The sequence below is a fragment of the Gracilinanus agilis genome, chromosome 1 (genome assembly GCF_016433145.1).
Source record: "Gracilinanus agilis isolate LMUSP501 chromosome 1, AgileGrace, whole genome shotgun sequence".
Classification (NCBI taxonomy): Eukaryota; Metazoa; Chordata; class Mammalia; order Didelphimorphia; family Didelphidae; genus Gracilinanus; species Gracilinanus agilis.
Genome location: NC_058130.1, coordinates 393,962,685 through 393,976,049, shown reverse-complemented (window position 1 = coordinate 393,976,049; position 13,365 = coordinate 393,962,685). Strand labels below are relative to the sequence as shown.

Below are 13,365 nucleotides of genomic sequence, written 5' to 3'. Positions count from 1 at the left end.
AATTATATTATTCAGTGAGGGCTTTAGTTTTCAGAGCAGTTTACATACCTTAATTCAATCAATCTTCACAATAACTCCACGAGATAGGTAGTATAGATATTATTTACTTTTTTACAGATGAAGAAAATGAAACCAAAGAAGTGAATGGACTCTCCTAAGTCAGTTCATAGCACAAAAGCTCAAACACAGGGCATCTTACTTTTAATCTAGTGTCCTTGTCTGGAAGATATCCTTTCACATTAGACTATGAAGACCTATCTAAGACATCATTAAAACACTCTGAAATGAAGGGAAAAAAAACTATCAATACGTATTTGTTTTAACTTTGTTACTCTGTCTCATGGTGATCTGATAGCCTATGAAGATAAAAGCTGTAGGAATTGAAGCAGAAGATCTTGCCATAGGCTGGGAAGGTAAGAAATGAATCAAAAAAGGAATTATAATAATAGTGCCTATTAACAGAGCTCTTTAGACTTTTACAAAATAACTTTCTTACAGACTGTTTTCCTTCTCTGTGGTATCTAGAGAAAATATTCGTATGTTCATTTTAGAGATTACATAACTGAGATTCAGATAAATGAATTTAGTCACATAGTAAGACAGACTTTGTTTCCTGGGTTGTATGTCTAGGGTTCTTTTTACTACTGTCATGTAGCCTCTCAAATTGAGACACATACGTAGGGATATAAATATGTACGTGTCTTTTGAGTCCTAAATTATAAGATGTGGATTATGCTAGTTAGCAAGTGCTCAGAGAAGGAAGATGTTACTAGGGGTTGGATTAGCTGGAAAAGCTTCTTGAAGGAGGTGGGTCATGGAAGAAGAGGAGGAATTAGGTAAAAAGAAAGAGATGGACAATGCAAGCAGTGGTTCTGATATAGGAGAGTATACATGTTTCACTCTGAGATCAGTGAGTCAAAAGTCTTGAGAAAGTTTGTACAGGAAGAATGGAAGATAACATGGGAAAGGCAGGCCACAGTCAGGTTGTAAAGGCTTTTGAATTAAACTAAGAATATAATTTTTTTCTTACAGATTAAAGAGCCACGGAAGAATTTTAAACAGCAGGAATGACAGGATGAAAGCATTTATCTAGAAAACATACAAGGATACAATTTGTAGTGCTGTAAACTATGTTGCTCTACTGGAAAACTATTTCATTATTGAAAACTTACTCGAATCACTGAAGGCCCACTCCAGAGTTCCAAGTAAAACATATTATGAATCAAAAACTGAGCACAATATGTTAATAATTAAATGAGATAACATAATAGCAGAGTCAAAGACCTGGTCCTCCCCAACAGAGATTTAAGTTTGTAGAAAGAATCACTTGTATCATCTTCCAAATTATCTTGCTATTTTGTTTGGTTTGGTTTTGCTTTTTTGCATGGGAAGAGAAAGCATACAATAAGGTCAAACAGATTCAGTGATGTCTACTCTTGAATGAGAAAAACTGAGGATAGTGTGTAAGGAAGATATGTTAGCAACAACAAAAGCTCAGGAATGGGTCTCAAGTTACTATGGCTTGCTTCTACTATGAAACCAACAAACGAAGGTGTTCGTTCAGTTGGGAAAGAGACTCCCACCAGCACATTCTGTACAAGTTTCCGGTCCATACCTCCCACTGCTGCTTTATTTACTGCAGCTGGCTAAAGTTTTATAGCCTGTTTCATGTATTAAATTCAAATGTGGAAAACATTACCAGTATCCTCCTTGAATTTTTTGGGGGGAATATTTTTTCCTTTAACTTCCTTTTCAGTGTGGAATGTATGAAATGGTCAAAGGCTAACTTCAGACTGACTATATTCCAAAACTATTTCCTTTGTTCTTATGTTTTTGCTTGAAAATTCAGACCAGTTTTTTACAGAAGAAAATACCAAATATGTTGCTTTCACAGAAGTTATGGTTTCAAATAGTGATAATACTGTTTCTGAGGACTAGTTGACTAGTTTTCAGGAAGGAAAAAAGCAACACTGCAGAGTACAACTCTCTTAAAGAGTAGAGACACTGTCTTTGTGGTACATCTCTAGGATGGACACTGCCCAATTTACCTGGATCTGCAATTAACCTCTCATTGAATTAACAGTGTCTTCAGAGAAGTGAACAGGAGCTTGTCTTCAAAAGCACACTGATAAGCTTTCCTGCTTCTGCCTAGCTGCTTCATAACCAAATCAAATATAATTCTGGGAAATACAGGCACATGGCTAGATAAATTTCTTTTTTCTTCTTGACCATGATGCTGTCTCCCTTTGTCCATCCTCTGTCTTCCTGTCCCCCTAAATGTTGTTACTCCTCCATCTTAACTCTCAAGGATAAACAACACAGAAAGCAATCCAGAGATGAAATATTTCCAACAAGCACAATATAATTTATTATTTTTAAGATCAACTTTACCTACATCTGGTATTTAAGGGGAAACTTTACATATTTATGGAACAAACTGTCTCTGAAGTGATGCCCTGGGTGCATGTTGCATCAGTTTAACATATGCAAAGCAAACAAAGCTACAAAAATTAAATTCTTTTTCTCTTGATTGAGAGCAGATATGCAGAAATGGTTGTAAGTCACAGATCTGGTTTTTAATAAAGCCAGATTTCTTCATTAAAAGCAGTATTGTTTAAACATTGGAGGAGAAAAAGGAGCTTTGTACAAATGAAAAATCTTACATCCCAAGAGTACTTAACACATTACCTGAGGCCAAGCTAAATTACAATCTAGAATTTCCTTTTGTGAATTCTCAGCAACCGCCATGGACAAACAAGCAATTACTCCGAGACAATTTTATTGGGAAGATGTCAGGGGAAGGAAAAAAAGGGAAATTTAGCACTGATGCTCAAAAGCATATTTCCACAGTTGAATTGAGTTGGATTGAGTCAGTTGTCACTATTTGGAAATTAGCACGCTTCTGTTTCCTATAAATGGTTTCAACCACGTTGTGGCTGTAAATAATACTTCATGACAGAATACTTTTTCTTATTTTTATTAAGATACTAAAAAACAGGGGGGAAGTACTAGGTCAAAAAATGACTTAAGAATTTGTGCTTATTTGTATATTATTTTTCTACACTCATTTTTTCACATTAGCTATATCAAATTTAGCAACCATGAAAGTCACATCACTTGTGACCAAAAGCATTTTTGAGATTCACTGAATCACCATTAATGAAATGATATTCTTTCCCTTCATATCACTTAATTGGGAAAGTAACAAATTCATCCATAAGGCCAACAAATAGGTCATACCAATAGAGAAATCTTAGGTAAAACTGGAGATGAAACTATAGATTCACACAATTACATCAATGAGGAAATTCATTGAGTTTCTACTAAATAAATGAAAGCCAACTTTATGCGAAACAACAACAAATTAATATCACCTTAGACAAGACTTCCAGATGATAAGGGCAAAACAACAAGAAAAAAATTATAAATGCCATCCCAAATAATAATTCTATTAAAAAGTTATAAAGTTTTTATTACGGGGAAATATTAAAACCTACCATGAGTGAATGCCTGTTGGCAGAAAGAAGACCTGTCCCATATCCTGATCCAAGACCGCCCATGGCACCATTATGAGAAGGTCCTATTAATCCATGCATATCACTATGACCACTAGACATAGCTGTTGAAGGCCCAACTGCATGGTTCCGGAGAACATGAATAGCATCATCCAGTCTTTCCAAGCGATCTTCAATTCGGCTTTGCTGGTGATATATAAAAAAGAGTGCAGGAAGGATTAGTTTATGATGAAACAGAAACAGTTAATCTGTAAACCACATTTTAGCTGACAGAAGTTACAATGTAAATTTGGAAAGGGGATTGAGATTTTATAATTGAAAATAGCCACCCAATTATATTCTTTCTCCGTCAAAGTTGGTGTCCTTTAGAAGAATTAACTTCAAAAACAAAAGACCAAAAAAAAAAAAACCAAACAAACAAAGCTTAATTCTAAAAAACGAATGAGAAATGGAACCAACACTATAGTTTCATTTTCATGAGTAAAAATAGATTCAATAATTCTTCAGGGACATAAACTGTACTTATGCTATGCCACACTGCATTAGCTTTAAAGAGACTTTAGAGTTACTTTGGAAAATGAAAACATGCATTTTAATTTTAGGAGAACTCTGGCTGGAAAAGCTTACAGACTCTAGTAAATCTATGATAGAAGAGACCACAGCTTCATATATGTGCCTGGATCTTAGCTACCCAAATTAAATGATCCTCGAGGGTAAGAATAGTATCCCCTCTATATTGTATTACACAGTTCCTATGAAATAGGTGATTAATAAGTGTTTACTGAGCTGAATGAATGACTAAGTCTGTCAGCCAATTTCTCTTGGCAATCTAATACTGAATTCTGTCTACTTATGTTCAACTTTGTTCTTCAACTATCTTAAGACTCATCTTTATTGTGATGCCAAATGTCTTAAAGATTTAGTTTCTTCAAGGGTCTCACATTTTAATTCTGTAGAGAAAACTGCTTAGCACATGTGCTTTTTACTCTATGAAAATAATAGAAATGCAGGATAGAATAAAAGAAAGATAATGCCTAAGTTCCCTCTGTTTAAGGACTCCACAAATGTAGGATTATTGTGTTAGAGGACTCTTAACTCATGGTTATGTGTCATGATCATGATTTTAAATATAATCCGGAAACAAATTTCCATGCAGTTTTGTTAAAGTAACATTTTCCAGGTAAAGGGATATATTGGGACTACTTTAGCTCATCCTGTAGTACTTAGAAGAAATTGATTTCTCTGGCCTATTGGACAAAGAATTTTATTCATTTGGGAAGATGTATTACTTCTTTTGAAATGAGTTTTGATTTCTTATCCAATAAAATAATAGTGTAGATAATGAGTCATGCTCTATGTAAACTAGTCCTTTTATCAATTTACAAGCCTATTATGGCCAAACTTCATGTTAGACACTAGAAAAAAAGACAAAAAATGAAATATTTCCTGTACTCTAGAGGCTTACATGCCATTGATGTGGAAACAAGTATATACAAGAGAAATAGATACAAGATTATATATGTGTATGTGTAAATAGATATAAGATTTATATATAAATATACACACAAAATAAAAGCAACATAATTTTTAGGGGTGCATGGGTGGGGTGCACTAGCAGCTGGGGCAGTCAGGAAAGGTTTCATGGAAAAGGTGGCACTACAGTTGAGTTTTGAAAGAAACCAGAGGTTCTAAAAGATGGAGGTGAAGAGGGAAGATAGTCAGTACTTTGTACAGAGAGAAGAGATGGGGTTTTGTGTATGATAAACTGTAAGATCAATTTGGATTTACCTTAGAGACATGATGGCAAACCTATGGCACATGTGCCAGAGGGGGCATTCAGAGCACTCTCTGTGGGCGGCACACATACTGATGCCCCAGCATAGAGTTTGCCAGAGTTCATTACTAGAAAGCCAGAGGGATGCAGGGTTGGGCTGCTCCCCTTCCCTTCTCCAACAGTGCCCAAGGATATTTCTCACATTACCTGCCCCTCTAAAACGTTTGTCATCACTGCCTTAGAGTATGTCAAGGAGAGAGAGCATGAACCCATGATTTATGGATACGGGGAACTCCCAGTTGAGAAAACCCTCTTTACCATCACTTGTGGTGTTGTTTTTGTAGCTTATGTGAATTTTCTAGAGTGACTTGCTTGAAGTCACACAAAATTGTCTTCCTAGATTCAAGGCCATCTCTCTAACTGCTGCTAAAGCAGGTTAACTTTCCTGTGACAAGGAATAATAATATATAAGGCTGGCAAGGAAGGTTGAGTTCAGGATTTGAACAACTTTAAATGACAAATTGGGTAATTTATATTTGATTCTACAAGTAACAGGATGCCACTGGAGTTTATTGAGGAGGGTGGTCCTATGGTCATACATGTGCTTTAGGAAAACCATTTAGCAGCTGTATGGGAGCATTCTTTACAGGATATTCAGGGTATAAGATGAAATACTTTAAGGAGTTTACTTTCCCAAAGGCAATGAAGAATTCAAAGGGCAAAGCACATCCCCCAGGGTTTTGGGGGCACACCAAACATATTATTAAGTTACACACCTATGTGTATATATGTTAAATTGAAGAGGAAGAAACCCTAGAGGCAAAGATACCCATTTCTAGGCTATTGCAAGAATTCAGGTGAGAGGTGATAAAGAAATGAAACTGAGCAATGGTTATATAAGTGGAAAGAAGGAGACAGATACAAGAGGGGACATGAAAACAGAATTATCAAACTAGACAATTGATTCATTATGTAGAGTGAGGAAAGATGAGGAGTTGAGGAAGTCACTAAGGTTTTAAGCTTGTAAGCAAAGGCTGATATTGCCATTCACAGAAAAAAAGGAGTTATCAAATGAGACTGTACATGTAAAACACTGCAAACCTAGCACTACATGCATAAATGTTGTTGTTACTATTATGGTTCAGTCATGTTTGACTCTTAGTGACCCCATTTGGGGTTTTCTTGGCAAAGGTACTGGAGTGGTTTTCCATTTCCTTCTCCAACTCATTTTACAGATGAAGAAACTAAAGCCAACAGGGTTTAAGGGACTTGCCTAGGGTCACACAGTCAGTAATGTCTGAGAACAGATTTGAACTCAGGTGTTCCTGATTTTAGGCTGGATGCTCTTTCTACTTGTGTAGCCTAGCTGCTAAATAAGGGAGTAGAGGGGTTTTAGGGAAAGATAATAAATTCTATTTCAGAAATGTTGACTTTTAGAGTAGGGGTTAGGAGAGAATCTAGGTTTAGAAAGAGAGATCTGGAAATCATCTGCTTAGAGATGACAATTAAGTCCTGGAAACTGAAGAAGTCAGTAAGAGAAAGTATAAATTGAGAGAAGTATAAAAATAGAAACTTTGGATATAGCCGCAAATTAGCAAAGGTAGCATGGACAGTGATCCAGCAAAGATGACTGAGAAGCAATGGTTAGAGTTAGAAGAACCAAGTAATAGCAATGTCACAAAAACCCAAAGGAAAAAAAGTGGTGGTTAACAGAAACTAGCATTGCTAAGCAACCTTCCAGATCTATGGAAAGGTGCAGGCCAAACTTGATAGATTGTTCTAGAATATCTGGTTAAGTGTTCAAAAAGTTTTCTTAAAACTTAAGTTTTCAAAGTTTTCTTACACAGTTACAAATTCTTTTTCAGATTTGCATTATATCTTTCATGCAAAATCGAAATAACTGGACTGGCAATATAAGTGTGGTATAATGGAAACTGCATTCAACAATACAAGTGCTAGGTCTTCCACTTAATGGTTGTGTTATAATGAACAAGATATTTGATTTCTATGAGCTTCAACTGACTCATCTGCAAAATGTAGATGAAAATATTCACACACCTTATCTCACGGGGCTATTCATAGGAAAATGTTATTTTATAGATCCTAAAAACAACATGAATTTCTATTATTATCCAAGAAAATAACAAAACATAACCAATGTTGCATTCAGGATTATAGCATATTTTTCATTCAGTAGCCCAGACTTTCTAACAAGAAAGATATCAAAGGAAGAAAAAAAAAGAAACCAAACAAAACACTTTTGACATTTTGGGTTAATTTTCTTTTAAAAGAATATTTTAACTGCAAAGAGAGTCCCATATTAATATATGCAAATAAAGGAAGAAAGGAAATAAAATATAGATAAGCCAAGGCATTTACATGTAGAGAGGCAAAGTGTGAATGTTTCCCCACTGTTAATTTCAATATGGGGATGAAAAAGTAAAATCATATTTCAATCTGACTGAAGGTATCTGTCCTTCCATATAAACTCATAATTTGAGAAGGAACTGAGGGAGGCAGATAATAGACTGCTATTTTTTGACATATGCTGACATCCATTATGAGTTGGAATAAACCAAAGAGTATATACATTGAATAAAAATATGAATATATTATTTATTGAACCATTAGAAATTTTTAGCTTCACTTCAATGGAACCTCAAATTTTGTTACAAAGAACTTTATTTATTACCATTATTATTCTTTAATGTATGGAATTAATTATAATGAACCAAGAAATAGACTGTACGTGTGGCAATAGAGATCTAGAAGAAAACTTTTAAAATGTAATTATTCCAGGGGGGCATCAAGAGGGCTCAGTGGATTTAGAGCAAGGCCAAGAGAAAGGAGGTCCAAGGTTCAAATTTGGCTCCAGAAGTTTCATAGCTGTATAACCCTGGGCAAGTCATTTAGCCCCCATTGCCTAGCCCTTACCACTCTTCTGCCTTGGAACTGATACACAGTATTGATTCTAAGAATTAAAGTAAGGATTAAAGAAAGACCTCATTATTCCAGAATGAAAATTAACAATACATTTCCAGAACGGCAACAACAGCATCAGGAAGGATGTATAACACACAAATTGGTGGTGGTGGTAAAGCTGCAGTATTCGCAGTACTTGCTACAGTCAGACTAGAAAGTCAAACCTCTGACATTGGGAAATTCAATTTGGACAGAAAGATCAGCAGTGAGGATCCAATTATGGAGTTCTGAGAGTGCCATAGTAGCACCTGTCCTGATCTACAAACAGGTCCAGATATAGCATCAACACTTTCTAACTTTCTCAGACTTCTTAGGCTGTACTAGCAGCTCAGTGATGCCAACATGATATATGACTTTAGTAACTATCAATAAAATAAACACCTTGAGAGAGTGTGTGTGTGGGGTAGAGGAATGCAAAAAAAAAAAGACATAAAGGATAATTCTCATGGCACAAAAATTGCTAGGTTAGTATATATTAACAGATCAGACATACCAAAGAATGTAATGGTCCTTCGTAATTGGGCGATGATGATGCCTGTCCTCCATTTCTAGACCAAACAGCTGTGCCTGCTAATGTTAACATTGAAATCATAATTAGAAATTTACAAACAAAAAATGTCTTTCCAAGAGACAGTTTTGTAGACAAGGAAATACCAATTTCCAGTTAGACTATAAAGGAGGCATATAGAGACCTTCCCAAAACACCAAGAGTGGGTGTGAGGTGGGGTGGGGAGGCATCTTTATGTAAAACATATAGATGCTGGGCCTCGCGTTACCTCCTAACATAGATGATTTCGTTGATTCTGAAACTATATTTGAGAGCAGTTCCTGAAGGAGGAAACATTATTTTTAAAAAGAGAAGTGGTATGTTTAAAAAAAAAAAAGGTAAGGCGAGGGGTGGGAGGAGGTTGGTGGCTGTTTATGGAAAGCCAGCTCATATCAGACTCTTTCTGTGGTCAAATACATATTTGGTACATGCATTCAAATCACTGGTCACTTATGGCCAATAATTAGCCATTAGAACTTCTTATCACAATAAAATTATAAATTATGACAGAGTACAATTTTCCCATGTTAAAATCAGTAGCACAATATATTGTGATAACTGGGTATTTTCCCGAGTAGATGCTTTCCTTTTTTAATCACAATAATATATATCTATATGTTTGTGAATTATCTTTAGAATGTCATTAACCAAGATGTTCCCACCTTAAAAGGAAAAGTGTCATAGAGTTTTATTTTCTGAGTCAGAATGATTGTTTTTGCTTGGCAGGAATAAATGACTGGATTTTACACGATACAATCAGTACAGTTACTATTGTCTTAGGTGATGAAAAGGTGATTTTCTTCTAAGGAATTTTGTTTTAGCAAGTCAGTATACCAACTGATCTTGCACGCTTCTTAAAAAGAAAAAAAATTAGACATGGGCGTAAGATTAAATATTTGTCCAGAAATTCATGCCATCATAAAAGTGAACTTACTGCCTAATAGAATTGTGAAAATTTTTTTCTGCCCGAATACCCCTAAATCACCATGCCACTGAGCACTGCTTGTACATTAGTCCCCAAAATCAAGCTACTTTCGTTGCTTTTACATACCTATACAGTTACTAACTTTAAAGTTATCTTGTGCTCTTCTTTCCTTGCTAAATAACACTAACACTAGTGATTCTTCACTTACACAAACACTGAAACATCTCCATTGCTTTACCTCAAGCATGAGATGATTAAGGTTCAGCTCATCACCTGACAATAGCCACTTCACTTCTAGATTTGGTTTCAAGCCCCTTTTTAAGCTACAGGGAGATCAGGGCCCATGTATCTCTGATATTACTGCAACCCTCATCTAAGGAAGTGTAGATGCTAACTTTGGAATCTTAGGTAAATTACCACCCTTGACCCAGAATTTGTATCCTTTCTTAGAGAGAAATCCAGTAGTTTGAAAATATCATCACAAATTAACACAGAAAGCAACTGACAAGTTATAACAGAGTTGAGAAGAGACGACACACGACTGAATTCACCTCACTGAAGACTTTCGGAACATAGTCTGGTAAGATATTAATTAAAATTGATTTTTAAGGAGAAAGAAGACCTATTAGAAGGAACCTGTTTTCACAGCAAAGAACATAGGTACTTAATACTATCATGGGTCCATTTGGAGATGTTTTTATTAGGTACTATGTTAAATCTTTTGAAAAGCATCTTTGAAAAATAAACTAATTTATGGACATTTCTCAAAATCCATCAAACCCACTCTTGTCTAAGCAAAATGTCAAGGTCATGAAAATCGATTACATTACAAATTCAATTGGAATGCCTTTTTTCTTACCCAGATTTTTTTCACAGTTTATTTATAAAAAAAGATATTTCCTTTAAATTATTCCTATGGCATTAAGAACTCAATAAAATTCTATAATATCCCTATGGAACATATTTTTTTGAGCACATTTCCCTTCTGTTTAAATGAATATATTAACTGAACTTTGCCATTTGAAATATGTTTCTTCTTTCTTGTTTCATGTCATCCACATACTGAGGAAAAACTTAAGACATATAAATATCTTCCTCATATTCCATGGTTCTAACTCTTTTTTATTCTGTGCATACCCAATCTATATATTCTGGGGGGAAAATAGGCAGCAACTATAACATTTCCAAATGGCAGTCATTCCTCTATAAATGTACTGGAGTTGTGAGAAATACTACCACTTACTATATTTCTCTCTTTAGAGAAAGTGTCTAGTAGTGGATTGAGCTAGTCTTGAGTACCTGAGTTCAAGTTCTGCCTCTGGTATACACTGTGTACTTAACTTCTCACTGGCTAAGGTAACTCTCTAAGACTCAAAGTTGCAGAGGAGCGTTCATTTGTATTGTTAGAGGAAGTTCCTCACCAGGAATTTCCTTCACAAATAAAATCACAGGTCCAAACAGAATAAAATGACCTCTGTCTCTATGACAAGCTTCTTTTGAGGAAGTCACATCGCAAATGTTACAGAGCGGTAAGGGATTTATTGTTATTAAATAACAAATTATAATGGTATTAATTCATATATATTAATTTCTATTGATACTATGAAATCAAATTTCAAGTACAGTACCTGAGAGAGAAGGAGGAGAGCCAACAGGAGTTGAAGGATTTGATGAAAAGCTGTTGTTAGTGTGATCTGGAGAATAGATCTTAAAATAGTAAAAGAAAAAAAAACTCATTGAATACAGAAACTCAAGTTATAAAACAGACTTTTAAATAACCTGATTAAGAAGCCTTATATACAACCAATTTACCCTAATGGGATCATCTCAAATTCCAAAAAAGACTGATACCACAAATTGCTCAATTACCAGAGACTCCATGATTAGAAATGCTTAAATAGATTCCTAAATAGCACCTTTGGAAAATAACACCTCTGAAAACAATAAAAGTCCACTCATATTAGTTAAATTCTCTGCTCTATGACAGCATTAGAATTTTGTATAACCCAGATGGGTTCAGGGAGCATGACTAACTCAGATGCATTCACAATTATGTAATCTGATAAGGTAGAGTATGGTGAGAATGTAGGACATTGTACAAAGGACCCTGGGCTTAGAGTCAGTCACACTGGGTTCTAGTAGCTTGCCTCAAACTAGCTACAAATCCTTGAACAAATCACTTACCTTCCCTGTACCTCCGTTTCCTTGTATTAAAAAAAAACAACCAGGAACTTTTGCAATTTTATAATTCCATAATATTCACGTATTTTTCATTTTGGCCATGGTTTGTTCATATAGAAACCAATTTTAAGAATTAAGTTATTTTTAAAGCACAAACATTTTTGGAAAGCATGTTCTGGTAAAATGAACTCATTTTATACCTCTAGTATTGGTGGTCATCTGACTCAGGCACCATGCCAAGCTCTGCAATTTACATGTGTAAGTACATATTTAGTCTACCCAGACAATATCAGGTATGCTCCCTTAGAGAAATAAAATGTGTCATTTTTTTCTCTATTGTAAGCATAGATCCTATCAGCTCTTGCTTCTTGACAGTAGCCCAGGGAAATACATAAGCAAAGAATTTCTGTGAGTAAAGCAACTTAAAAAAAATCTTATCTAACCCACCTTCATTTAATAGATGAAGATTCTCAAGTCTACAAAAGCTACATGATTTGCCCAGGGTTGTACATCTCATTAGTGGGATCTCAAACTTTCTGACTCTACATCTGTTGCTGTTTCCATGATTAAATTAACAAACGAAGTTTTGTCACTGTTATGCTTTTTTTTTTCTATTACCGTATCTTATTTACTTTAAGAATTCAAGGCACAATCAGGGAATGATTCTTTAGTTGACAATGTGAAGACTATGATGCTGAAGGGGACTTATAATCTAGTATGCCTACCAAAACTAAGTAATTTTGGACAGGAGAGAAATAATAATGTCAAATTAATACACACATATCCTAATTACTAAATAGCACCACTATTAGAAAAAAGATGGAGGATCTTAAAAAAAAAGATCTTCACCTTTCACATACTTTGAAGACACCCCCTCACACACTTTTAACCAATGAACATTATATTTTACAACCATGTATGACACTCTCTAGGATCAAATCTATCCTGTTTGCTGTTCATTTTCTGAAATTTCAAATGTCCACTTTTGATTAAAGTTCACCCTTTTACAAGGGTAAATGTGGAGTCCAAAGTAAATATTTTCTTACCGAAGCAAGTGCTTTCCCCAGAGCATCGCCAGTCTGTGAACTGCCTGCTGCACCACTTCCTCTATTTGCTGCAAAAACAAAAGGCTGAATGTGAAAACCAGGCAGTGCAACATTTCAGAATTTTCTATTCCTAGTCCACTTATTTATAATTTAATTGCATTTTAATGCTAATTATATCACATTAATCTTTAATTAGCATTAATTTGTTTGCTAAGGTAGATGTCAAATATATTCATGTTACATTTTTTCACAGATCAAATATACACCTGACACCTTGGTGTGTTCTTTTAAATGTCCTAATGGATATTTGTTCTATCCTTTGATTAAGGACAGTAAGAGGCGAGGTGTAATAACCACATGGAGAAGAGTTTATGGTTAGAGAAGTCTCTTCAATT

The 13,365-nt window shown here is 35.0% G+C and overlaps 1 protein-coding gene across 5 annotated transcripts in view; it reads right to left on the bottom strand.

The window, feature by feature from the left end:
• Positions 1 to 13,365, bottom strand: part of TCF4 (transcription factor 4) — a 435,815-nt gene that overhangs the window by 30,769 nt on the left and 391,681 nt on the right. For 2 of the 5 annotated variants that reach the window (XM_044664656.1, XM_044664666.1), the window contains exons 5-8: positions 12,971 to 13,038; positions 11,372 to 11,450; positions 8,765 to 8,841; positions 3,498 to 3,701 (exon numbers count right to left, since the gene is read on the bottom strand). In XM_044664656.1, the coding sequence (XP_044520591.1) occupies positions 3,498 to 3,701; positions 8,765 to 8,841; positions 11,372 to 11,450; positions 12,971 to 13,038 (428 nt within the window). Of the gene's footprint in view, positions 1 to 3,497; positions 3,702 to 8,764; positions 8,842 to 9,752; positions 9,756 to 11,371; positions 11,451 to 12,970; positions 13,039 to 13,365 lie in introns of all 5 variants that reach the window. The other 3 variants (XM_044664648.1, XM_044664684.1, XM_044664675.1) reach the window with 3 other exon arrangements.